At 43.1% G+C, this 27,069-nt stretch overlaps 1 protein-coding gene across 1 annotated transcript in view; it reads left to right on the forward strand.

Annotated features, from left to right (window-relative positions):
- LOC147747113 (vitamin D3 hydroxylase-associated protein-like) overlaps positions 1-27,069 on the forward strand; it is a 639,379-nt gene that overhangs the window by 575,904 nt on the left and 36,406 nt on the right. The window contains exons 13-14 of the mRNA XM_086952364.1: positions 6,223-6,331; positions 21,747-21,892. Coding sequence (XP_086808490.1) covers positions 6,223-6,331; positions 21,747-21,892 — 255 coding nt within the window. The remainder of the gene's footprint in view (positions 1-6,222; positions 6,332-21,746; positions 21,893-27,069) is intronic.

Raw genomic sequence — 27,069 nt, forward strand, 5'->3', positions numbered from 1 at the left:
TGCCACCGCCAGAACAGCCTGCCACAACTGAAACAGCATCACTGACAAGGACTGGAGCACCTCTTTCAACACCCACTGACCCAAACACAGCAACAGTCTTCCCCAAACCACCAAGAATTTCGAAACTTGAATTACCACCTGCCTGACTTCCTACCCCCCTTAAAACACAGCAATACAATATGATCTAGGCTAGTTGGTACATGTAGGAACTCAGACTAATGAAACACCAACAGCTGGAGTGCAATTGGAGATGACACAGGACAATGCAGACAGGAGCATGTTCAAGTCTGCCCTACAATGCTACTACCAAATGGGCAAGACCACCAAAATGGCAGTCCCCATCAATGCCAACACCACAAAGATTTCACATTACCATTGGCCACCTCCAACTTGATCACCCCCTCGCAGAACCTCAGCAACAATATCTCTCAATTCTTTAGCAACAAAGTCACCGCCATATATGTCAACTTCAGCCTTCAAGGAGACCCGACAGACCTCGTCAAATAGCTCCCAATCTTATCCAAAGAACCAATGCTATCCACATGACCGGTCATTCCTCCAGAAGAAACCGCAGCCACCAAGAAGTACATCCACTCGGGGGCCCCATTGGACCTCTGCCACTCTGCGCCTCTTCCAGAGGCTTGAACCTCATCAGCACCATGCTTATACCCATTATGAATGCCTCCAACTCTTCAATGACCTTCCTAGATGCTTGGAAAGATGCAACTCTCCTCTCATTGCTGAAGACATTCTCTGCTTACCCTTCAAGCCTTGTCAACTACAGAACAATCCCCCTGCTACCAATCCCATTCAATGTCTTATAGAAAATCATTAACAGACACCTCACTGAATACCTGAATGACCACAAATTTCTTGACACCACTCTTTCTGCTTTTAGACTCAACCACAGCATGAATGACATCCGCATGAGGAGACACAGTGGCCCTCATCCTCCTGGACCTCGCTGCAGCATTTGACACAGTCTCCTACCACGTGCTCTGATGGATCTGCTCCTTCATGACTGGAAGGACCCAGTCAATCAGCCTGGCATTGTACACCTCAGATGTCCTTCACCTCATCTGCAGATGACAAGCAACTCCCTACACTCCCTCACATAAAAGACGCCCAGTACCACTATCAAGTTCAATGCCGGCATGACTTAAATCACCCACTGGAAAAAGACCACCTATCTGAAGATAAACACTGACGAAAACAAAACCATGATCTTTGGGAAGAGCATATCACTGTGGGACTCCACCTGGTAGCCAACAGAGCTAGGACTGACACCCACCCCCACCACTGATTCCAAGATTCTCAGGATCATTATATACAGCAGACCTGACATGACCAAGTCAATGTCATCACAGGCTCATGTGAAGAAGACGAGGAAGATTTTCAAATGGCTCCTAATCAGCACCCAGAAAAACTGCCCTCTGTGCCCTGGTCACAAGGAAGCTGGACTGCAGGAACACCCCTAATGCTGGATTCAACAGAAAACTCACCAGAAGGCTCCAGGCCATTCAGAACTCAGCGGCCAGAATCACTCACAACCTCCCACATCGTAGTCACATGCCACCATACCTGAAGGAGCTCCACTGGCTACCCATTTAGAAACTAGCTCAATTCAGACTCCTCACTCACACTTTCAAGGTACGACATAACACTGGCCCAGCAGATCTCAGCAATCACATCTGCTTTCACAAAACTTCCAGTGAGTCTCTTAGAATCTGGCTTCTTTACTGGAAATGGAAGCCGCAAATAGCACAACAAACTAGCTTGCCTACAGTCCAGCTGGAGATCTCACTGATCCTATACAAAGGGACAAAGACAGCCAATGGGAAAAGGAAACTATCTGCGTTAGGTGGGACAACATGACCCTTTAAAACACAAAAATTGTCAACTCTGTTGGGTCCCCCTCTCTAGTTAGATCGCTCGGTAGAGCTCTATCTACACTGCAGATCCTCTACTGCTCATTCGGTCTGACCACCAAAGTGCCTCCAGGTCATAGTGACAATCCTCCACCTGATAGATGGCAGGGTGACAGTCACCTATTTTCCCAACTCATGTCCACCACACAGGAAAATTTAAAATGGACCCACCAACAGGGGAAAAACTCCTTGCACATTGCACCCATTTTTCAGATTTTATTTAAAGAACAGCACAAACGTGCACATTGGCAGGTTGGTTTTCCTAAACCAAAATGGTTGCAGAGTAGGCGCTTTGAACATGGCACTCGCTTGGTGCAGTTTGTGAGCTGTGGTGGGAGCCACTGCAGTAGTTACTGCATGTTATTTTGTGTTATTAGTGCTTTATATAACGTTTCTATAATTTACATGATTTTATATTATTTCCTCATTTTAGACGCCCTATGTTCTTTAATTTCTAATCGATTCATGCCAAAGTTGTCTGCTTCCTGTGATTGTAGTGTATTTATGGTCATGGTGTAGTAGATGTAAGTTCGAGGCTGTTTGGGTGACCTTTTCTCTTTTTGACTGCTGTTCTAATTGTCTGGTAATCTGCTTTCAGTGAGTATAGTGAGTGTTTGAAGAGAGTAAAATATACTTAAATTCAGGCACAAAACTGAAAATTTACCATTTTGTCGAATTGAAAATTGAGGCTTTCACAGTTAAATCTGTTTTCCCTAGATATATTTGGTAAAGCGAATGTACAAATATAGAGGTGCTTTTGCAGATTAAGTATACACCAGATGAAATCAAAGTATGTCTTCATTTTGCAAAAATAGCAACAAATTTATTATTCTTTAAACTAGGCCAATATGCCTAACAAACAAACTTATATAGAGTAAAAGTTTCAAGTTATACTAGTACATCAAACTCCTTTTCACTGATAACTGTTGTGATATTAATTTAAAGCATGCAAGATAAAGTGCTGCCTGGATAGCTGCGTGAGTTTCACAGAGTCTAACATACATTTGGGATTACTATTGGCTCCACCCTCCCAGGCATGAAGATCACATTTAAACCAGTTCCTACATCCACCAGTCTTGCAGTTGGATGATGTTTGAACCATCACCATTTACTTTGTACTTCACCCATTGCACAATAATTAAGATTTCTTAATCTACAAATCAGAGTATGTGATATAACACAAATTTAAAAGTGAAGCCAAACCCAATTATACAAAAATTATAGAAGTGCCCACAAACTATGGACAGTTTCAGGGCACAGGATTATTCAAAACAGTAAAACAATAGAGGATGATGGGTGGAATGCGTGAAAAAGATTCGGCCATCAGCAATTACCAGGGCACTAAGCATGGGCGGAAAATCCGTTACGCTAGCGAATTTTGCGGATTTTCGGTAAATTTGCAATCCGCGAACGCTCGCAAATTTACCGAAAATCCACAAATTCGCACGCAGCGGATTTTTTTTTCTTGGTGATACAATTTTGCGGCATGCGGTGTAAGTTCGCAATTGCGAACATGTAGGTGTGGCGGGCAGCAACAATCTCGCACTCGCGAAATTACAAAAATTGCAATTCTGCACAAGAAATCCACTAGCAAGCAGGATAGACCTTCTGAAAATGATGATTTTATCAGAATAACTCCTCAGGTTGACATTTGCCTGCACTTTTTTGGATTTGAGGCCTTTTGACTTTCTTTGGATCACTTTTGGATTAGAAATCAACTTTCACAAGTAAGCTTGTTTGGGGCATTACAGTTGCTGTAATGCTGTTCTGCAGAAAAATGAGTTTTGCAAAAGTGAAAGCATTCAGCAGGTGCAAAAGTTCAAGCTCATCATTAGTAACCATTCCCTGTAGTGCTTCCTGACTGGGGCCCCTCCAGAGTTCAGTTGCTATTTGCAACAATTGTATGACCCTGCTCTGACCCTCACAGCAGGCTCATAGAATAGCTACAAGTAGGCCACAAAGGTCCTGGAAAAAAAAATTGCACTGCAACAGAAAGCAAATTACAGATAAGGGAGCAGGTGCCAGACTGGAATTTTAAAACAGTGACACATTAATAAATCAACCCCAAATTAATTCATGTCAGTTGAAGCAGGGCAGGTGTGCTTGCTTTTTCCCCCCATAATCTACAGTGATGATGAACCAGAGGGTGGCATTGATGTACCAGAGGGTGGCATGGGTGAAACAGAGGGTGGCAGGGGTGAAACAGAGGGTGCTGGGAACCTGTGATGATGAACCAGACGTAGAAACAACATAATCGCGACCGTTGCGAGCCGACATGTAAGTTCGCAATTGCGAACTGGTACAAAACCCTCGCGAACTGGCAGAAATCCTTGCGAACACAAAAAAAAAATCTGCAAATTCCCAGTTCAGTTGCTAGTTGCAACAATTGTATGACCCTGCTCTGACCCTCACAGCAGGCTCATAAAATAGCTACAAGTAGGCCACAAAGGTCCTGGAAAAAAAAATTGCACTGCAACAGAAAGCAAATTACAGATAAGAAAGCAGGTGCCAGACTGGAATTTTAAAACAGTGACACATTAATAAATCAACCCCAAATTAATTCATGTCAGTTGAAGCAGGGCAGGTGTGCTTGCTTTTTCCCCCCATAATCTACAGTGATGATGAGCCAGAGGGTGGCATTGATGTACCAGAGGGTGGCATGGGTGAAACAGAGGGTGGCAGGGGTGAAACAGAGGGTGCTGGGAACCTGTGATGATAAACCAGACGTAGAAACAACATAATCGCGACCGTTGCGAGCCAACATATAAGTTCGGAATTGCGAACTGGTACAAAACCCTCGCAAACTGGCAAAAATCCTTGCGAACACAAAAAAAAAACAAATCCTCAAATTCGCGAGAATTCGCGGATTTTGCGGATTGCGAGTTCGCAAATTAGCAAAATTCGCAAACGCCAGATTCGCAAAATTCGCCCATGCTTACAGGGCACCACTGTAGACTAGGAGCAGCCAATGCTAATCAGCCAAGGTCCTACTCCAATAGGATCAGTCCAGACTATGGGCCTCATTAGGATGGCGGACGGACCCGAGTCCGTCCGCCACCCCTGAGGTGGAGGGACCATCAGCAGGGGCAGCGGCGGTCCCTCCGTTGCAATTAGGATGTGACCGCCACCCTGGCGGTCACATCCCGTATATTTAACCTTGCGGCGGGTGCTGCTTGAAGCAGCACCCGCCGCAAAGTTAAAAATGCATGATTTGCAGTTACATGCACAAAGCAGCAGGCACCGCTCGGTGCCTGCCACTTTGTGCATGTAAATGCAGGGGGGTACCATAGGTACCCCCATGTGCACCCCCACCCCCCTTCACCTTGGGGGCCCGCAAGGGGCCCCCAGAAGCAAAGTTCCACATGCTTTTCCACGGCGGAAAAGCTGCCGCCGGAAAGCATATTCCAACACATTTCCTAATTTGGCTGACGGTGTCTTGCAGACACCGCCACCAAATAGCGCCCAACAACCCGCGGATCAGAGGCGGACGGACCTGCCATCTACCGCTGTTCCCACGACCATCCCACCGCCATCCTAATCTGGCGGTGGGTGTTTCCTGTGGCCGCGGCAGTGAATCCGCATCCTCCGGGCCGGCGGTGGCTTCCCCCGGCCCGGAGGATGCGGATTTACCGCCATCCTAATGAGGCCCTAAGTTGGGTTGACAAGCAATGCTAAGCCGGTTTCAGCCTTGTTGGGACTCATCAGTGAGGTGCAGCATGAATCCAGTGCAAATTCAGACTCAATCTTGAAATCCTACCTAATCTTCAAACTTATCTATGTATCTAGCACTGTAAATTGTGAAGGTGTTTTCCTCTTATCTGTGCGTGGAAGGTACAAATGAGCTGTTCTGGGAAAAATATAACCTCATTCTTGTACTGATATATTCTGACCTCTTTATCTGAAAGACACTTCAGCTGAAATATGCCTCCCCACTATATGTAATTATATATCTAAAGTACAAAAATGCCTGAGACAGCTCTCCTCTCTCATACCCTTCTCTCAGACTATGCAGATTTTTTTTTTTAATCTCTCTTCATGGGTTCACTAAGGAAGGCCTTGAATTATTTTCAAAAACTCTATTTAGGGCTACTGAGTTTGGCACCATCATTGGTTTCGTCAGCCTTTTAAGTCTCTGGGCATAATAATTTCTCTTTGATATGTTGATACTCTTCCCCGTGTGGTTTCAAATTCATTTTAATTGTACCTTTACAAAGAAACTAATAATTTCTCAAACATCCTGGTAATAACAAGACTCTCTTTATCCATTCACCTTATATTTTCTCCTTTTACTCAGGACTACTGCCAAACATTTATTACAGAATGGAAGAAGCTGAATTTAGATGTTTTGTTGGGCCCAATGTTGGGTCCAGCATTTAATATTGGATACCCTGGAAAACTACTCGGTAATGTATCAAATGAGGGGCACCTTATCTCTGCTTTTAATTAGAGGCTGAAAAACGTGCTGTGCATTGCATTGGAGTCCTTACTCATTTCAGGGGTAATTGCAATTTCACCCTTTAATAGAAAACATTTTACATCATTTGAGACCTTAATTATTTTCAAATTGACTTTGTAGCTAAATTAATTTTCCCAAATTAAAACATTTTGGTTTAAAAGCTAGTTATATACTCTCTTCATTCCTGTGCTAGCTATTATCAAAGTTATCTATTTTCTGCATGCATGAAATGGGGCGAAAAGTGTTTTCTATGGGCCCAATTCATAAAGATATTTATGTTAGTGGATGTGACTTACTCCTGAACTTCTATGAAATAAAGGTTTGTGAAACAGGCCTATATCCTTGTACACGACAAGCTCTCATTAATCCATCAATTTGTTTATTTAATTGTTGTTGGGTGTTTTATAATTAGGGCTCCCGGTTTTATGGTATTTATTTTTTGCCATTTCCGTCTGTATTTATCCATATTTATTTTTGGGGCATTTTTTCTGTATTTATCCACATTTATTTTTGCCACACGCAAAATACACCGCTACAGCCAGTATTTTTCCGCATTTATTTAAATTGACAATGCACACCAGCGCCCGGTTGTTATTGGTCAACACAATACAGTCATCTGAAAACTTTGCCATTGTAGTACAAGCACATGTGCGTTTCAAGAGACTAAACATTGAGGCTCTTTCTGGTTTGTTAATGAAATGAAGAGCACTAAAAACCCGTTCAATATTTGCTGATGACACTGAAATGGCCAGGAGATTCAAAGAAAGATTACACAGTGTTGGCGATTCTTGCTTCTGAGTATGTCGTTGCACTGATGTCTTTTTGTGGGATAGGCTTTTCTTACTCTTTCTGTGTTTTTTAAAGCAAGTAAAGTTACTTTCTAGTATGTCATGCTTCCCTTGATGAAAATGTAATTACAAATGTTTTCTTCTGTGTCAATTTGCAGTATATGATGTCTAGCGCCAAAAAATAAATTACGAGCTGCATGCAAATTGCAAGGTATAAGTTGGAGCGTTATGGTTTTTCCCCAGTCTTTGATTATCCTAAGGTGGTAAAAAAGGGTTCATTTGGGTAGAAATCATTTCTGATTATTAAAGAGACTCCCCAACCATGGTAGTACGTTTTAAATTCTGAGTTTGTTTCTGCAGTCCAATCACTATTAAACTATGCTGCCTACTATTATGGTTGTCATGTGACTCCTACACCTTGTAGTCCTTTGTTGCAAACTAGGATATTTTGCCTTTTCTTGTTTGAACTACTCTTATTGAAAAAGGGAGGAGAATTGCTGATGACAGAAACTCCATGGCTGGGAGACAAATGGCCTGCATTTCCACTTTTAAGGATATTTGGGACATTCTATGATTAGAAATGCATTCCACTTTGTGAATATATTTTAATGTCAATAACTCATATTAGCTTGTAAATACTTCATTCTGGGGCAGTTTAGAATACAGGCTGTGTGATGTTTTATATCCACAACTGAATAGCAGAACTCCTAATTCACTCGAAAGAGACAGACTACCAGCCAAGAGGCGCTGGGTGCTTTGTTTGTTTTTCTCTGTGGTGCAGGTACTACCGGTTTCTCCAGCTCACTGTCTGCCCGAGTTTAGGAACACAAATCTTGCTACATTCTCATCCCTGGCTGCAGCAGGAGGTTGTATAAAGCAGCAGGGAGGCATCGCAGAGGTTGTATAAAGCAGCAGGCAGGCATCGCAGAGGGACAGTAGTATGGCTCTCGAGTCTGACCCCCATCCCGCCCCCTCACACCCCAGTTTGTTAACCCTCATGCTAACTAGGCAGCAATCAATCATGGAATGGCACGATGATGCCTCCACCCCGAAACTCTTTTTAAAGTTTGTACAGAGAAGCAAAATAAATAATTCACAACTTTTGTTCCTCAATTTATTAAAAACTGGAAGCATGTAAGAACATAGGGCTCAGATGTGAGGCATTCATTGGCTATTGAGATGCATCGCCATCCAAGCTCTACACAAGAGAGACTGTCTATATACGAGAGAATGTACGTGCTGAGCAGCCCTCCCCCAACCCCACCCCCCCCAGTTTGTTAACCCTTGTGCTAACTAGGCAATCATTCATCATGGAATGGTGCAACGGTGGGCCCTTTCCCTCCACCCCGCAATTAACCATTAAGCAGCCCCCTTGCTTTTCTCTTCTTTAGACACTGCAGGCTCCCTTAATGAAACTATGGGACACATTGCACTGTACTGTGAAGGAGGAATTCAACACACACAGTAATTTAAAACAACGACAACAACCCCCACCTCCCCCCCCCCCCACACACATGACGGTGGAGGATACGATCCCCTGAATAGCTGAAATTGCAATTCACTCGAAAGAGACAGACTACAAGCCAAGAGGTGCTGTGTGCTTTGTTTGTTTTTCTCTATGGTGCAGGTAATACTAGCTTCCCCAGCTCACTGTTAGTCTGCCCGAGTTTAGGAACATAAATCTTGCTACATTCTCACCCCTGGCTGCAGCAGGAGGATGTTTAAAGCAGCAGGGAAGCATCGCAGAGGTACAGAAGCATGGCTCTCGAGTCGGTCCGTCCCCCCCCCCCCCCGCAGTTCGTTAACCCTTGTGCTAACTAAGCAGCAATCAATCATCATAGAATGGCGCGACTGCGTTCCCTTTCCCTCCACCCCAAAACTGTTTTCAAAGTTTTGAAACTTGTATTCCTCCATGTAATCAAAAACGAAGCATGTAACAACGTAGGGCCCAGATGTGAAGCATCCATTGGCTATTGAGAGGCAACGCCATCCAAGCTCTACACAAGAGAGAATGCACGAGCTGAGCAGCTGAACAGCTTCTCCAGAAGTATGGCTCTCGAGTCGGTCCGACCCCCATCCTGCTGCCTCCCCCCCCCCCCCGCAGTTTGTTAACCCTTGTGCTAACTAGGCACCAATCAATCATGAAATGGCATGACGGCGGCCCTTTTTCCTCCACCCCGCTATAAACCAGTCACTTAAGCAACCTCTTGCTTTTCTCTGCAGGCCCCCTCAATTAAACTATGGGACACATGGCACTGTACTGTGAAGATGACAACAACCCCCACCTCCCCCCACCCACATGACGGCAGAGGATACGATCCCCTGGAGCCGTGGATTTATTTATTTATTTATTTATTTTATGCAATTTATTGAGCGCACGATTACCCAAGGGTGTCTTGGCGCTTGATGCTGAACTAAAGAGAAGGGCCGGTGCAGGAACAGAAGCTGATGGAGGCAACAGGAAGGCGTCTTCAAGGCTGGTGGTCCGTAGTGCAGGGAAAGAAGAAATAAAGTCAAGTGAGCCCCCAAAATGAAGGGCAAAAGTTATGAGGGCGAGGCCGGAGGTGTTGGCATGCCCACACACTAACGCTTGGATCCGACAAGGATTGGCTCAAAGGAACCGTCTCTGAAATACCCTGTGCCAGTAGGCCCACATCAGGGCGCTAAAAGGCCCTGACTGGAAGGGATTGAAATGAATTTCAGCGTGCAAAGGAAACTGCATGCAGCGGCAGCGCGGCAACATTTGGTAGTGTTTTGCCGTTTCTATATATAAATACAGACATAGGAAAAATAGATTTCCGTCTGTATTTATATGTAAATATCCATAAAAACGGAAAACCGGGAGCCCTATTGCTGCGTGTAAAGTTGCGGTTATTTTATTTATTTATTTTATTTATTGTAAGAGTTTTATATAGCGTTGGCTAGACCCGTAGGTATCAGAGCGCTTTACATGAGATTCCACAAAATTACAAGATTACATCAGTTCCAATTTACATCAGTTGCTAGACAAACAATTACAAGAGCATAGAAGACAAGATAAGTGAAGTGTAGAGGGGAAGGGGGTAAGGGTAAAGGGGTAGGAGGGAGATACGGCAGAAAGACGAAGAAAAGTCTGCCCAAAGTCCGGCTGGGTAGGTGGCGGTTGAGGGGTAGTCCCAAAACCCATCTCCTCTATAGCTATCAGGTAGCTCCACCGGGCATTGGCCATATAGCTAGGTCTCAATGGGAAAACATTTAAAGAACATGGAGGGCAAAATAAATGGAGCATAGAGGGGAGAGGGCAGGGAAGGTGAGAAAGGGAGGATAGGGGAAGAGACAACAAGGATTATTACTGGATTGGAAACAAAAGAGTACCCCTTTGTAATCTTCCAAGATGATAATATAAAACGTTAGATTTTCTTAATGCTTTAGCTTTTTCAAGAATACAAACTATTTTCCGGTAACAGTGTATTGTATTGCTATTGTCAGTCAATTTTTGCACACCAATATAGCGACAATGACAATGTTATTCCAGTTAAATTCATAGAAATCCTTTAAACTGTGCATACCTGTATAAGACTGTTGGAAATAAAAGCGTGATTTTAAGAGGAAGCATTCATCGTCATTTTGGTATTGTATGTTTTTTCCATTTATTTCGAAGAACATTTGTGTTTTATCATAGTATATCCAGATTTGGCAAAGAGTACTAGCGCTGGACCAGCATTTCCAAAAGTCCAGAAATTTGAATACATCATCTGAGACTGAGAATTGTCTTATTGTTTTCATCTCCTTCTATATACCAGACATTCCTTAAAAATTATCCAACAACTGTAATCGTTCTTCTTAATCTGGTTCAGTCAATGTGTTGCAGATTTGAGCACTATATTATTTCCCAACTGTTTTCTCATGAATGATAAAGGTGGCTTTTCAAGGGCTGAAAAATTGTGTGTAGATACCCCTGGGGCATACTTTCAGAACTATAATTTACTAATTTTATAATAATTCAGAACATTGCACCATCAATAGGTGACTATGCTCCATTCCCCCAAACATGTGAATAAACTTCCCACTTTCCTCTTCTGAAGGGCATTTTTTGGTGTTATGACTCGAACTGATATTAAGGCGTCAAGTAGGAAGGCGTTAGGAATACTAGAGACTTTATGTCAAGGACAGGGTTCTCCAATTTTGGAGGGCCTGATCCATGGCACATCTTTAAGATAACTACATTTATATAAATGTGGACATGTTAAAAATCTGGCATGGGTCCGGCCTTCCAGGACCTACATTAGAGATGTGCTTCATCCCTTTAACAAGTGTCAAGAGCATTTTTCTCTCAGGAATTATATGGATTGTCTTAAGTGCCACCAGTCAAATTTCCTTGACAAAACGTGCTACGAATAAGGTGTGAGGCACTCAAATTTACTAGTGACTTCTAGTACATTTGATTTCTAGGTTGTCATCATGTGTTCCATAGCAATTACAACTTTTATTGAAAGTTGAAATACTGACTCATCAGCTAAAACCAGCTTTGCCATATGTATTATTCCTAAAGTAAACAACGTCACATTATTGGAGTAGCAAACGTGTTTATGGAAATATTTATGTTGAAGCTACATACCCTCCGTTTTGTGTTAGATCATGAGAAGAAAATGCATCTAACTCAAGAGGAACATTTAGTTATGACTTGATTTTCAATGCTTTCTGAAAGACTTTTTAGCCCGTTGCTTTTGACTCGAGAGACATCCAGTAAAGAAGGACTGTAGCCTTTTTAAAAACTTCCAGGCTCTTCTTTCTGACTCAATCGTGATGTACTGAGGTACAGCAGCAATAACTATTTGCTCTGCTTTGCTCGTTTCTTTTGTCCTCTGTATGCTTCTATTTTTGGCACAATTTGATAGGGTCCTAATTCCAATTAACTGCTGGTCTTGTTCTCCTTAGGGACACCTTAGAATGCTCACGGATTGGGCAGACCTCCAATTGTTTCCTCAACGTGCTGTCTTGAGTGGGTAGTAAGCCTAAAATATTTTGGGCAGGTCCTGGCTCTGTGTGCATTTATAATGTTGAGTGCTGCAGGCGCACTTAGGTGCGATTCTGCATGCTCTTCCCGTGCAAATAAACTAAGTGACCTCTTGCAAACCGGGATCCTCTTCATTTTCTTTTAATGAATGCAGATGTGTAAAAACACTTTGTGTATAAAACTTTTTTGCAATAGGATTTGTCTTTTCTTTTCTGTCCTCATACACCATATTGGGCATTCTAGAAGGGCGTCCTCTTTCTCTTCTCATCTGGCTAATTTATTTCCGCCATGTGTTAGCCAGGCAATATGATTTGTGAACAACAGAGCAAGTCTGGATAAATACTGATCACAATCCCTTTTGGAGCAACTATAGTTCGGGTTATTGTACAATTCTCATGATCATCTTTTTAGTTTAAAATATTGAGTGCAAGATGGAGGATGGCTGCTGCCCACAGAGACACAAGAAGGACAGTCACCCGTATTTCTTCTTCCTCTCTTGTTTCCCATTTCTCCAGATCTTGTATGAAGGACATAGCTAAGTATACCATACAGTGCAAGCTTCTGTAGATCATATCAGTCGGGTGTCACAGGACATTATCCCCTATAATAAATTAAGGGACACGGGCAAGGCTTATCCTTCCTAAAATCCTGTTTAATGAGGGAATCTCATTAGTTGTAATTTCGATCTTTCACTAACAGCCTGTTGTTGCTCTACTGCCAAAGAGTGTGAAGGTATGGTAGGATAACTCCAGGACATGAAAGCTCTCCATCGAGAAAGACCTGCATAATTCCAAGATGGCCACCGTTCATCATCCATATGCACAATGTCTGTCTTGTAATAGATTTTCTTGTTTTGTTTTTAAAATTTGCAAGGTGGCCGTGCGTTCTCTTATGTGTTTTGAAAAAACATTAGAAGTAGGCCTCCAATAATTCATGCATGTGGATGGGGTGCTCCTATAATGTTTTAAAAAAATATATAGGAAAATCTATTAGAACAAGCATTTGCAATGCATATTGGCCTCGTATTTGTGAGAGTTAGAGCTATTGATGTATTTTACTTGTTTGTTTTGGTTTGTAGTGGGAGGAAGCAGAATACAAGATTTGCAATGCAATCGGTCTCAAGTTTGTCAAAGTTAGGCCTATTGGCGCAGTAAATTATAATGTTTTTTACTTTTGTTTTTTTGTTTGCAGTGGAGTTATTATATTTGCATAACACTATTTCCATTCGTATGAGCATGGGGAGCTGGATAACCAGAAAATGGGAAGTAGGTTATGGAGGGGGGAAGGTGGAAAATAAAATGACAACTATGGAAAAAGGAATTAAAAAAATAGGGATGGAGTTTGTTATATCTTGTGTAATGCGTAGGTTTGGTCCAAGTTGTAACCTAGGAACTGTTTACCTCTTGCCAGGAAAGTCCCTTTAAGCCTCGCTTATGATCTGGCGGTTTCCAAACACACCATCGGTGCCCGCACGAATTGCCACTGTGACCTGGCATTGCTAAGCTATATATTGTTCCCTCAAGTGATGTGATCTTGCTAACTTTAGGGAGAGGGGTGAGGATCAGAACCAGAAGCACACAGCCAGGAGCAGTCAAAAGAAAAACAAGTCACAGGAGTACACAGCATTACACATAAAAAAAGACCGTCACAAATGTCATCACAAACACGTAACATTGCCACATAACCACCACATGCATGAGTCACCGCCATGACAGTATCACTTGCACACATCATCGTAATAAGGAAAGAAAATACATTGCATTGCAGTCACCCAGATAAAGTAAACTGCGGCATTGTATGGTTCTCAAACGAAAGGGGGAGGAGAGAGTGGGAACAAATGTACTGCTAGATCAGAAATATTTAGCATGTCAGTCCATATACAGTGAAATAATAATTTAAACACTCATCATCTAAACTGAAAAAAGTATGTGTTTCCTTTCGTATTTGAGAACTATAGAAGAGAAAAGCTGGAGGTAAAGCACTGAATAATGTTTTTGTAAAATGCATGCAGAATATATTTGTTAGTGGTTTAAAATAACTGTAACTTTTGTTGTCATGTAAGCAACGTATTTTATTTAACTGTCACGTTTGTTAGAAAGAAAACATGACTTACCACTTAGTTGTATTGACAGCAATAGGTATCAACCAAATTTATACAAGTCAGCTAACCCAGTTTCATTCACAAAGCAAAACATAAATAAATTATTCACAGCCTTTTGTCACGTTTGTAAGAACTGCAGTTCGCCTTTTTCAAAATCGCTGTTCAAATCCACACATTACAAAAATCGAACGGCAAATCTAAAACAATGTCACTGGTTGTAGACGAGATGGACGCTGACTGGCGGTTGGAGACGAGATGGACGCTGGCTGGCTCGCTTGCCTGGGAGGGCCCAAACTGACAACAACAAAGCTAAGAGGGAATGCAGGCGGCGACCCACTTTAAAACATTTACAATGTGCACCTCAAGCGAACAGACAACATTGGCAGGGAGGAAGAAAGCACAGGAGGCATGGAACACTCAGTCCGCAACTTAACCCCACAAAACGGTGCGGCTGGCATATCAGCATAAGAAATTGGAAAATAATTGCTGGCTACTTGCCCTGATCCTGGCTTACAGCACAACATGCACACAAACCCCAATTTACACTAATAAAGACAAACAAGATCACAACTCCGCTGGAAGATCGCCATGCTCTGCTTATACTAGAATCGTGTGGCAATAGAAATGGGACTAAGTGAAATCTGCATATCGCCATTTTAGACGGTTAAAAATGTAAACGCAACAAAAGACAAAAAGACAAAAAAGTGTGCACATAAAATAAAATACGATAAACAGACAAAATTTCAAATTCAAAATATAGAATAGCCATAATATCAAAGTCAAAATATAACACTTTTTTCTACATTTGTACACGCGAGATGCATTGACAACATTGAGGAAGCTATAATATTCCACTGCTCACCTAAGTGGGTCACTCCGATTGGTGTTGCTTGACACCTGGAGCCAAGAATTGTTCGATAAGGCCGCTCAAATTGTATATAGTGTTTTCGAAAATGAAATACATTTTTTGTGCAGGCACTCCTTCTTTCATCAGTCCTGAAGAGGCCAAAAATATTTGGCCAAAATGCGTCAACATTTCCTTTAAGATGTCTACACAAATATAACAGCTGTGTATTCAACATCAAGTACACATGATTAAGGAATTCAAAATTTGCAAACATTCGTGACAAGAATTTTCAATTCTATTAAGGACTAGGAGGCGAGGATTATGCTAGTCTCATTTCTTTATTGAAATGTCCAGCAGCCAAGTAAAAAACCACATTACCCAGAAACACTTGGGTGATAACCATAGAGTCTTGTAGTATAAATAAGCATACAGACAATCCCACTTCCTCTTTCTTTGGTGAGGAGAATCCAGGAAACAGTAAACAATCCAAAACAGTCAATGCAACAGCAGAGTTCAGTCCATGGAAGGCAACGAAGGGAGACATCCCAAACAGCCAAAGGCAGAAAAACAGGAAACATCTTCAGAGAAGAGAACAGGCACTCCTACGTGGAACCGGAGATGCATCACTTGGGATCAGAGCCTGAAAAAGGACACAAAGCCGTAATACACGTCCAATACAAAACAGGAACATGTCAAAATAAGGGTGGGAAAAGAAGACAAAGCAATAGAGACTGTTGTAACAGAATAATGCATAAACAATTGTCAGTATAACAATGTATAATCCATGGGTGGGATAATCCTCGCCTCCTAGTCCTTAATAGAATTGAAAATTCTTGTCACGAATGTTTGCAAATTTTGAATTCTATTGCAGGACAGGAGGCTCCGATTATGCTTGTTCAAAGCTCATCCAACACCACAGAAGCAACCGTAGGTACAGGTTTAAAGTAAAAAGTCTTAAACACAGAATCTGTTGACCAATCAGCAGCTTTCATAAGGTCTCCCAAGGTGACTCCCAACGAAAAAGCCTTAGAGGCCATGGCTCCACGAGCCGAATGGGCACCAAAAACAAACATCAATACCTGCCTCTCCCATAAGCCACCGTACCCAGCGAGCCAATGTAGCAGGAGTAACGGGGCGGAAAGGCTTTAGCAATGCAATCAATAACTGACCTTGCACATCAGAACGAAGAAGCGAAATACTCACCTCATAAGCCTTAAGGCATTGGACCACACAAAGGTTGGGACGAGCCGGGAAAGAAGGGTAAGAGATAATCTCAGTATCAGTCTTGGTGCGCCGGGAAAGGCGAAACGTAACCCCTTCAGGAGTAAAACTCCGACCAGCTAGATCCAACGCGTGAACGTCTGAAATCCGTTTGCAGGAAAGCAAACACAGCAACATGGTAAGCTTGGCCGAAATTTGCTTGCGGGATAGCAAGGAATTGACCGGCCAGGCTTCCAAAAAGCGTAAAACTACCGAAACGTCCCATAAGGCCACATATTTGGGACGCGGAGGAACTGCCATACGAACGCCTTTAAGGACTTTGGACACCAAAGGATGCTCCCCCACAGGTTTACCATCAATGGGAATATGGCCCGCTGAAATAGCAGAACGGAAGTTGTTGATGGTACGGTACGCCAAACCAGAAGCTGAATATAGGGAAGCCAAAAAATTGACAATTAAAGAGACATCAGCTGATGTCGGATCAGCTTGCCGTTGAGCGCACCAATCACTCCAACGTTTCCAAGAACCCCTGTAAGGTTTGTGGGTAGCTGGAGCCCAGGCGTTGCTGAGGAGTCTGGTAGCATCCGTCGAAAGGCCTGACACAGCCCACCGTTCCCCGAAATCCGCTACGCTAGGAGAAGGAGAGAGCCTGACTGAACCAGGGGATGCGGATTCTGAAGCGGATCTAACAAGAGATTCCGCTTCTGAGGCAGAAGAAATGGCAATGCGCAAGTCATTTCCAGGAGAACAGGGAACCAAGGCTGAGCCCGCCACAGAGGAGTGATCAGAATCAGCTCCGCCTGAAAACGTGTCACATAGGCCAGAAACCTGGGGATCATCATAAATGGAGGAAACGCATAACACAGGGAGGTCGGCCACGGTTGAAGGAAAGCATCCGTTGCCAGAGCCTCCGGGTCCGGTCTCCAGCTGAAGAACCGGGGAAGTTGGGCATTGAGCCGGGACGCAAAAAGATCGATCTGACAAGGGCCCCAAGTCCGTAGAAGTTGTCGAAACACACGCGGATGGAGCCTCCAGTCGCTGAAATCCCTCAGGTACCTGGAGTTCCAATCCGCCACCGCATTGCGACAACCCGGAAGGTATTCCGCAATAACTGTGATCCTGTTGTGTAGACAGTAATGCCAAAACTCCTTGGCGATCTCCGCAAACAACCTCGAACGAGTCCCTCCCAGCTTGTTGATATAACGGACTGCTGATACATTGTCCATCCGGAGAAGTATACAGCAGCGGGACTGAAGAGGAGACAGACATTTGATCGCGAACGATCCCGCCAGCAACTCCAAACAATTGATGTGGAGAGAGCGTTCCTGGGGTGACCATCGTCCCCCTGTCGTGATCGATCCGCAGCGGGCTCCCCAGCCCCACTGACTGGCATCCAACTCGATCACAATCTCCGGAGAAGACCCGAAGAGGGCTCTGCCGTTCCAGGCCTCCATGTGGTCCAACCACCATGTCATCTCCGACTTCGCCTCCTCTGACAGAGGAATGTGGTCGGAATAGCGAAGGCCCCTCTGAAGATGCAGAATCTTAAAGCGCTGCAACGCTCGGTAATGCAGCGGAGCCGGAAATATCGCCTGCAGAGAAGACGCTAAAAGACCGACAACTCGAGCTAATGATCTCAACGACACCGTCGGACTCGAGACAACAGACCTCAATTCCCGCTTGATGTAACGAACTTTCTGACGAGGTAGCAGAAGTTGACAAGAGAGGGAATTGATTTGGAATCCCAAGAAATCTATCACCTGAGTAGGTTCAAGTACAGATTTTGGAACGTTCACTAAAAAACCTAGAGACTGGAGAAGGTCTACGGTCCACGTCAGATGAGTCATAAGCTTTACTGGACAATCCGCTAACAGGAGGATGTCGTCCAAATAGATGATCAAGCGAACTCCGCGACTGCGGAGAGACTCCACGACCGGACGCAACAGTTTCGTGAAGCACCACGGTGCTGACGAAAGGCCGAAAGGAAGAACCTGATATTGATACCATATCCCCAGCCACTGGAACTGAAGAAAGCGGCAATGGGGCGGAAAAATCGGAACCGAGAGGTATGCATCCTTGAGGTCTAGACGGACCATCCAATCCCGTTCCCTCAAGAGATCCCTCAAGAGATGGATTCCCTCCATCTTGAAGTGGCGGTATACCACCCCTGCATTGAAGTCCTTCAGATTGAGGACCAACCTCGATCCCCCTCCCTTCTTCTCCACAAGGAAGATTGAGCTGGCAAAGCCCTGAGGATGGCGCACCGTCGGCACAATCGCCCCCTTCGCCTCCAGAGACCTGAGTTCCTCTGTGATGAACTCCTAACTTCGGCTTGAAAAATGGAGAGGAAAGGGAGGACGGAACTGACGAACAGGTTGATAAAACTCTAGTTTGAAGCCCTGAACCGTCTCCAGCACCCATGCATCGCTGGAGATTGATCGCCAGTTCTCTAGGAAAAGGCGAATCCTGCCCCCCAGAGCAACACTGCATGCAGGAAGAATTCTCACCTGAAGTGGCGGAATCGTGGTAGCCGCCGGAGGATCCACCAGCACGTCCTTTTTTGAACTGGCCACGGCCTTTTCTGGAGGGATAGAAGTTTGAACGTGGGGTATATCCCGAATCCTGCTGACCTCCCCGCTGGGACTGGTACCCTTTCTGGGAGGGCTGTTGCTGACCACTGCCGGAGGAACGCCCCCTACTTCTTCCGGCCCTGTTGAAAACCGGACGAAAGGTCCGGCGCAGAGACGCCTGTGCCTTATCCAGGCCGCTGAAGGTATTCACAAAGTTGGTGAGCTCCTTCAAAAATGGATGCCCAAAAAGCAGACCCTGAGCCGCAGGGCCCGACTCTGAAGTAGCCAATTCTTGCAGCTTAGGGTCCAATTTCAGTAATATTGAACGGCGCCGCTCGGCAGAGAGCGCGCAGTGGGCATTACCCAACTGGCAAATGGCGCGTTGAGCCCAATTAATCAGCTCATCTGGATCAACCATCCGATTGGTACTCTTTGCAAGAAAACCAAGATCCAACATTTTGGTGAGGGGTCCCAGGAGATCCAAAACTTTGTCCTGGCAAGCCCGCCAGGACCTATCAAGACCCTTTTTGGAATCTTTCGCAAACTTGCGCAGGTATGTCGTCATGGTGGGATCCACCTCCGGGGTCTCCGCCAGATGATCAGCCAAGTCTGGACATGGGCATTCTGACCGGAGACGGGCACGCACATCTTTTTCAAAGGGCTGACGTATGTGCTGTTGGACGTACTCCGTCACATCAGGGGAAGGAAGCCAAGCCGTGGACTGGGGGTGGACAATGTCCGCCGGCTCAAAAGTAAGGACAGGCGGATGCATTGACGCATCGACAAAATGTTCTTTACACTTCCTCTTCTTGGGAGGGGGAGGGGCGGGGTCCGAGGACGAAGAGGACTGCAGGTCATCACTCTCGTCCTCTTCCACAATAGTGGTAGGCTTGGTAGATGATAAGGACTGTGCCAACTTCTTAAAGTCCGATGCATGCGGATTAGCAGGCGAAGAAGAGGATGCTTTTTTAGCTGCAGGGACCCAACCCTGTTGTCTGGCATACTGAGTCAAGTGCCGCTTTAGAGGCGTTATAGCACGTACCATAGCTTTGTTCATGGAGTGTTGAACTCCCCGGTCTAAAGCCTCCACAAGATCCTGCTCCATGGTGCCTGGAGCGTCATCATCAAACTCCTCCTCCTCCTCATAATAGTACTCACTCATGGTTCACAGGTGTTGTGAAATTAATGCCCACAAAGGAGGAAGGAAAATTAAATACAAGCCAAAGGCTAATGCAAAGGGAAGTGAAAAAACCCTCACAGCAAGCCCAACTGTAGAAAAACTACAGGCAAATTACAATTAAAGAGTGGAGGGTCGGCTCACTGTATGAAAAAACGTCACTCTAGGCAAAGCCTATGCAAAATTATTACAGCCGGAGTCTTTTTCTAGGCACCGGCGTCAACAGGGGTTAATTCCGATGGCCGTGGGCGTTAACGTCGTGAAAGACGTCTGACAAGAAGCTCCGGTACAATGTAAAAACGGAGCGCCGGAAATAGTACTACGCGCATGCGTGAAGACCGGCTGCCAAACAGAAGAGAGGGGGGCTCGCGCAATCAGCGCAAGGCTCCCAAAACCCCACAAGACCACTCCACAAGCACAGAAAGAGCGCTGGCACAAAGCGCCTTGCTCCTGGAAGGAGAAACCTCGCTCCCAGCCGCGTGTTGCCGGAAAACAAAAACGGGCGCAATAAACACAACGCGGCGAATAGCGTAAACCGAGCGCACCACGAGGCATACACAATTCAGCAATGTAATCACAACAAAGCGCAATAACAATTATAATGAGGTAAGAGCACTTAACTGGCTGCGGAGCAGCAAAGAAAGAGGAAGTGGGATTGTCTGTATGCTTATTTATACTACAAGACTCTATGGTTATCACCCAAGTGTTTCTGGGTAATGTGGTTTTTTACTTGGCTGCTGGGCATTTCAATAAAGAAATGAGACTAGCATAATCAGAGCCTCCTGTCCTGCAATAGAATTAAAGACAACAACTACACTTCGTGAATGTGTACTAAAATAAGTGACTTTCTTTGATTGTGCATACAATCTATAGCACAGCCTCCACTGTATATTTTAGGAAAGAGGAGGAGTTCTTTTTAGGATTGTTTAACATTCATGTATATTTTTTGTGTCTTGTTTGATGAATTGTTGTATAGTTTTTGTTCATTGTTTGGTCCTAATGTTTTATCATGTGACTTCATACAGCAACATATATTTTTGTACAGAAGAATTTATGAATCCAACCCGACATGATTGAATAAAAGAATTAATGAATTTAGTCTGTTGATCGATGATTCATTTTGCTGAATTTGCAGTGCATGTAATCTTCCCCACATCTTAGCCTTTGTTGTGAATCACATATGCACGATGGCCATCTTGTGATGTTTAAAATTTTTTAAAAAACAGGAAAATTAATTACACAATTGCACCATTAATGTTATGCATATTGGATGCCACTAGGTCAGTGCCCAGTGGAAAAGACAAGATCTATTGCTCTTCATGAATGCTTGTTTTAAATATATGCTTTTCTATTTTATTATTATTATTGTAAATTTTGGGAAGCAGAATTTTTTCCACTTTTACAGTTGCTATTGGCAGCACATTGATTTAATCGGTGGCATCTAGAATAGTGTTTTAGTCTGGTTAAATTATGTTTCACTCAGATACAAAAAGCAGGTCAGAATCTGCCACCTGTCTGTGCCTTGAACCTCTACAGTCCCATGTGGCTATACTAATGTTAATCTGAAATATAGAATGTATGAAATTCTGATATTTCTGTTTTTACAAAGGTAGAAGAGGTGTCTTATTTAATATACTGTTTCATGTTCTTTTTCTGTTTCAGCTGCTGTTTCCTTCACTGTGCAATACAATATGTTGAACTTCCCTGTTGGTGTAGTACCAGTAGGTACAGTGACACAGGATGATGAGAGACGGTTGAAGGACTACAAAGAGTACAATAATGATAAGTTCGAAAGACTCATGAAAAAGGTTTGTGTGCATCTTTGGCCTAAGTTCTTGAACACTAGTGTATGAGTTAAATAACAGAAGTGGGAATTGCCTAGAGATATTGTGAAACTGTCTTCCATGCTGTATGTGGTGCCTTCAGTGCTGAAATAAGGTGGAAATCCTCAGGATGCTGGTTCTGATAGCTATTCTTATGCTGGATGTAGGCCAACGTAGCCACCGCTTTGCCGGCCATCTATATAATAATGAGGAAAGGCAGGAAAGAGAAATTAGGTGGTGGCATTGCGATTATTTATAAAAACCTATATACATGCAAATTTTAAGATTTAATCTGCACTTTTGCGAAGGTGCCTTATTTAGATTGACCCTAAATCCCCAGTTTACCTTTTCAGGGTCCTTGTTTTATCATCCCCCTGGGCCTGCTCGCCCGTGGGCTGCTGTCCTTCCCGATTTGTTCGGTCCTCACCTTTTACACACTACCGATTTTACCATCCGGGCGATTTAAATCTGCATTTTGATTACCCTACCTGTAGGATTGGCCCTACTCTGATTTCAGACTTATCAGCTATGATTATTTAACTTGATAATTCTGGTGCCACCCACCTGGCTGGGCACTTACTTGATGCTATTTTTTCCAGTCTTTTAGAGATTGATTGTTCCCCAGCTCTCCCTGTGACGTAGTCAGACCACTATCTAACTAGCTTTAGTATTAAGCAAGTTTAGTCTAATCCATCCATACCTGCCATAAGTGGTATAATAAATGTAGAAATTGGTGGAATTTGAATTTTTAAGTGTTTAACCATTCTTTAGCCAAAAATGCTCCTAACACTAACCAGGTTTCTTTAGCTGACCTCAAAAACATTCACGGTTGGCTTAAAAAAATCTATTGACGTATGTCTTCCTCTCTCTACGAAGAACCTGAATAATCATCACCCTCCTGCCCCTTGATATTTGGAGAAACTAAAGCAGGAAAAAAGTAAATTTCAATCAAATCTAAACTTGCTAATAAAATGGCAATAGGAGCCTATCACTCCTCTTGTACTTCTACAAAAGCTGAATACGTGAATACTACCATACACAATGCACAGAATAGTCCTAAGACCTTGTCCAAAGTAGTTTAAAATGTGTCTGGCGCAGACAACCTACCCAGCACCCCTGCTTTTACCGAAATACAATGTGAAGATCTGGCAGAATTCTTCCTCGGAAATGTGGAAAAAATGTATTCTGCTCTGAATGTTAAACAGGCCAATACTTCACAGTCAACAATCCAAACGTTTTAAACATTTAACACAGCTGAACAGCTGGATGGTAAGCCTGTGGAATCTGGTTTCTTACTTGAAAATTGGGCACTTTTAGATGCTACCTCTTTTAAGCAAATTTTAGGCAGCCTCAAATCGGGTTCGCCAGGAGATCAACTTCCTGTTACAGTAATGCAGAAACTGGATTCATCTGTCTTGAAAGTTATTATGGAGCTACTTAATGCTTCCATTCGAAAGTCCACTATTCCTGCGGAGTGGAAGCACGCTATGGTTCTCCCGCTCTTAAAAAAAGCAAATGCTGGTCCGGCGCAATTGTCCAACTTCCGTCCAATTTCTTTCCTTTCAGTATATTCTAAAATCATGGAAAACACATTAATATTCAATTAACTTAATTTGTTGCCGCTCAAAAGTTTCTGCATTCATCACAGTCAGGTTTCTGGGGATACAGCGGCGCTTATATTGCTTAATTTAAGCGCCCCCTGCTACTGAAAGCCCTGTGTTCGCTGGACATTGTTGGCCCAGCCCTTAATTGGCTTGCCTACTTTTTGACTAACCGCAGATTCCTGGTATATATATATATATATATATATATATATATATATATATATATATATATATATATATATCCTTGCAACCTCTGTTCACCACGGCGTTTCACACCAAACAGAAAGGAGGACCCCAAAGCGGCAAATGAATTTCAAGTGGAAAGATTTATTTGCTCTCACGAAATGGTATTTCAGGCATGACGCGTTTCGGTTAACTGGTAACCTTGATCACATAGCGACACTGCAGTTAGTTACATCTTTAAATACACATTTTTTTCAAGCATAGTGGTCATGTGACATTAAACAGTGAAGAGATACTTTTGTTGACATCATGTCCTTATACATCAGTAGTGACCAGCTTATGTATTGTCAAATAGGCTTTAACCATTAATGTTGGATATGTATGTCATTTGCTGCATAAATGCAATAAATAACTAAAAACCATATATTTGTTCATTTAATTCTAAGTTTCACTATATTATTAGCAGCATTATAGATTAAGCGAAAAACTATAGTTAAATTTCCAGCATAAATGCCTAAAAGTATTTTGTGCAATATGACGCAAAGGCTATGTACACAACTCTTAATTAAGATTTCATATAATAATAAATATGGAATAAAAAGTATGGAGCTAAAACATATCGGCATAAATGCCTGAAACCTCTGTGTGCAAAATTACGCTTTTTAGTGCAAATTGTATATTTGTGCAAATACTGCAACTCGATAAATTAGTGAACTTGATTAATACACAACCAACAAATTTAAATTTAAACAGAGCCTATATATACCAACAAACTGTCTTACTTGATTCCATAAGGGCTAAGAATTGGGTTACATTGCGTTAAAAAATCCAAGCCTGGAAATCCAACACAACCCCCCCTAAAAAGCTCATATGTTCTAAAATCCATTAAGTCAACAAAAAGTGCATAGTGCTGTGCAAACATGAAAAAATACGTGTAGTGGTTAAAAGATGAGAAATGAGAGGTTAGTAACTGACATATAAAAATTTGTTCAAATAATTACCAATACAGTTTTAGTTTTAAATGGCATTCCAGATCTACTACAGAAACGTGTGCATATCTTCAGTGGTGTTCAATCCATTAGGAGACTTACTATTAAGATTAAGAATATATTTAGTCTCCAGCTGCCTTAGCATGCTTTCTCTATCCCCACCTCTTTTCGGAATAGGCACTGCGTCAATGACATAATAGGACAGACACTTGATGTTTTTGTCGTGTGTCACTTTAAAGTGCCTAGCTACTGGGTAGGTGGGGTCGCTGTTGATGATTGCTCTAATATGTTGTAGTATTCTCACGTGCACCGGTTTTATGGTGCTCCCCACATACCTTAGGCCGCAGGTGCACGTGAGAATATACACAGCGAATTCTGTGCGGCAGTCAAAGTTCCCCTTTATTTTCAACTCTTTTTTGCTAAAGGGAGTACTGTATTTGCTGGTATTAACACCAATGGTGCACGCTCGACAAGTGGAGCATTTGAAAAAACCTTGTTTTACTGGCATCCAAGTTGGAGCAGATGCCCTGGTTCCTGATGGTTGTGTTAGCTGGACAGCCATATTTTTACATCTCCTGAAGGTCACCTGTGGTTTATTAGGGAGGTCTTCTTTCAGGATGCTGTCAGTCAACACAATGGGCCAATTTCTATTTAGTATGGCTCTAATCTTACGCTCTTGTTTGCTGAATGTTGTTATCAACCTCGGCATATCTTTGTCTTTTTCTGACTCTGTGCCCACCTCAGATTCTCTCTGTATGGGCAATAGTTCTTCTCGTGTTTTGTTATTAGCTCTGCTGACAGCTGTGTTGAGCATTTCCTGTGTGTATCCTCTAGCCCAAAGTCTTATTAAGCTTTCATCCCTGCACTTTTCATACTCTTCAGGGGAACTGCAAATTCGCTTTAGTCGTAATACCTCACCATAGGGTATACTGGCTATCAGATGCTTAGGATGTGCGCTAGACGCATGAAGGATTGCGTTCCCTGCTGTTGGCTTTCTGTAGGCAGTTGTTACCAATTTGTTATCAATCACCATTACTTGAACATCAAGAAACTCAATTTTAGAGGTGCTCAGGTGCGAAGTAAAAAATAAATTATAGTTATTTACATTGATCTTCTCTACAAATTCCTTGGCACTCAGACTGTCTCCTTTCCAAATAACAAAAACATTGTCTATAAAACGAAGCCATAAACAAATCCTGTTCTCCATTTCATATTGAAAATGGCCCATGAGGACCTGCTTCTCCCAGAACCCCACGTGTAAACACGCATAGCTCGGGGAAAAGCAGGCCCCCATAGCTACTCCTCTTTTTTGTCTGTAGTAGTCCTTACCAAAAACAAAATAATTATTGTCAAGACACCATTTAATTAGTGACATTATCATTTTGTTGTGTAGCACGTACTCAGCAGGACGAGTTTTAAGAAAATATTCTACACCTTTCAAACCCTGTTCATGGTTGATGCTTGTGTACAACGACTCTATGTCTAGAGTCAACAACAGCATTTCCTCTGTCCAATCAAAGTTATTGATCCGAGATAGAAAGTCCCCAGTGTCTTTCAGATATGATGGCATTTCTTTGACTAAGTCTTGTAAAAAGTAGTCTATATATTGGCCTATATGCTCCGTCATACTTCCAATAGCTGATATTATAGGCCTGCCCGGTATGGGGACTTTTTCTTTGTGCAATTTAGGTAGCAAATATAGAAAGGGCATCACAGGATGGGCATTGTATAAGAACTTGAATTCCTCATTTGTTATTAGACCACCTGATTTCCATTTTTGCAGTTCTTTTTTGATACTTTCCTTTATTATTATTATTATTATATTTCTTATATAGCGCCAGAATCGACCCCTGAAGGGGTATCTCTGCGCTTGCCTTGGGAACCCGTCCTGGTTTTTCCCTGTGAGATAGCCCCTACAGAGCATCCCGAAGGTGAAAGCCAGGCATCCCGCCGCCGGGGGCCGTTGTGGAGATTAAGCAAGCTTAATGCCCAGAGTTGCAGAGTGTGGACCCATGATTAGGTCAGGCACCGAAGCGAGAATTATCGAGTCCGTGGACATTTGAGCTCAAGACCCTGCCGCGTCAGGAATTGAACCCTGGTCCCGGGTCTGACCTCTGCTTCAGGGTCTGCCTGCTCTAACCAGTGAGCCACACTTCTCCACCTTTGCCTTGTTATATGCTTTTAGCGTCGTTTTCTCGTAACAGTCAACATTTTCCAGTCGCCGCTTAGCTTCAGCATCATATTCTACTTTGCTCCATAGCACAATGTTCCCTCCCTTATCTGATTTCTTTATTATGACACTTGGGTCTTGTCTGATTTTTTCTATTAAGTTGTTATATTCAACTTGCTGCTGGTTTGGACCATGTCTGTCACGATTGGTTTGACA

Source organism: Lissotriton vulgaris, chromosome 1_1 (genome assembly GCF_964263255.1).
Source record: "Lissotriton vulgaris chromosome 1_1, aLisVul1.2, whole genome shotgun sequence".
Taxonomy (NCBI): domain Eukaryota; kingdom Metazoa; phylum Chordata; class Amphibia; order Caudata; family Salamandridae; genus Lissotriton; species Lissotriton vulgaris.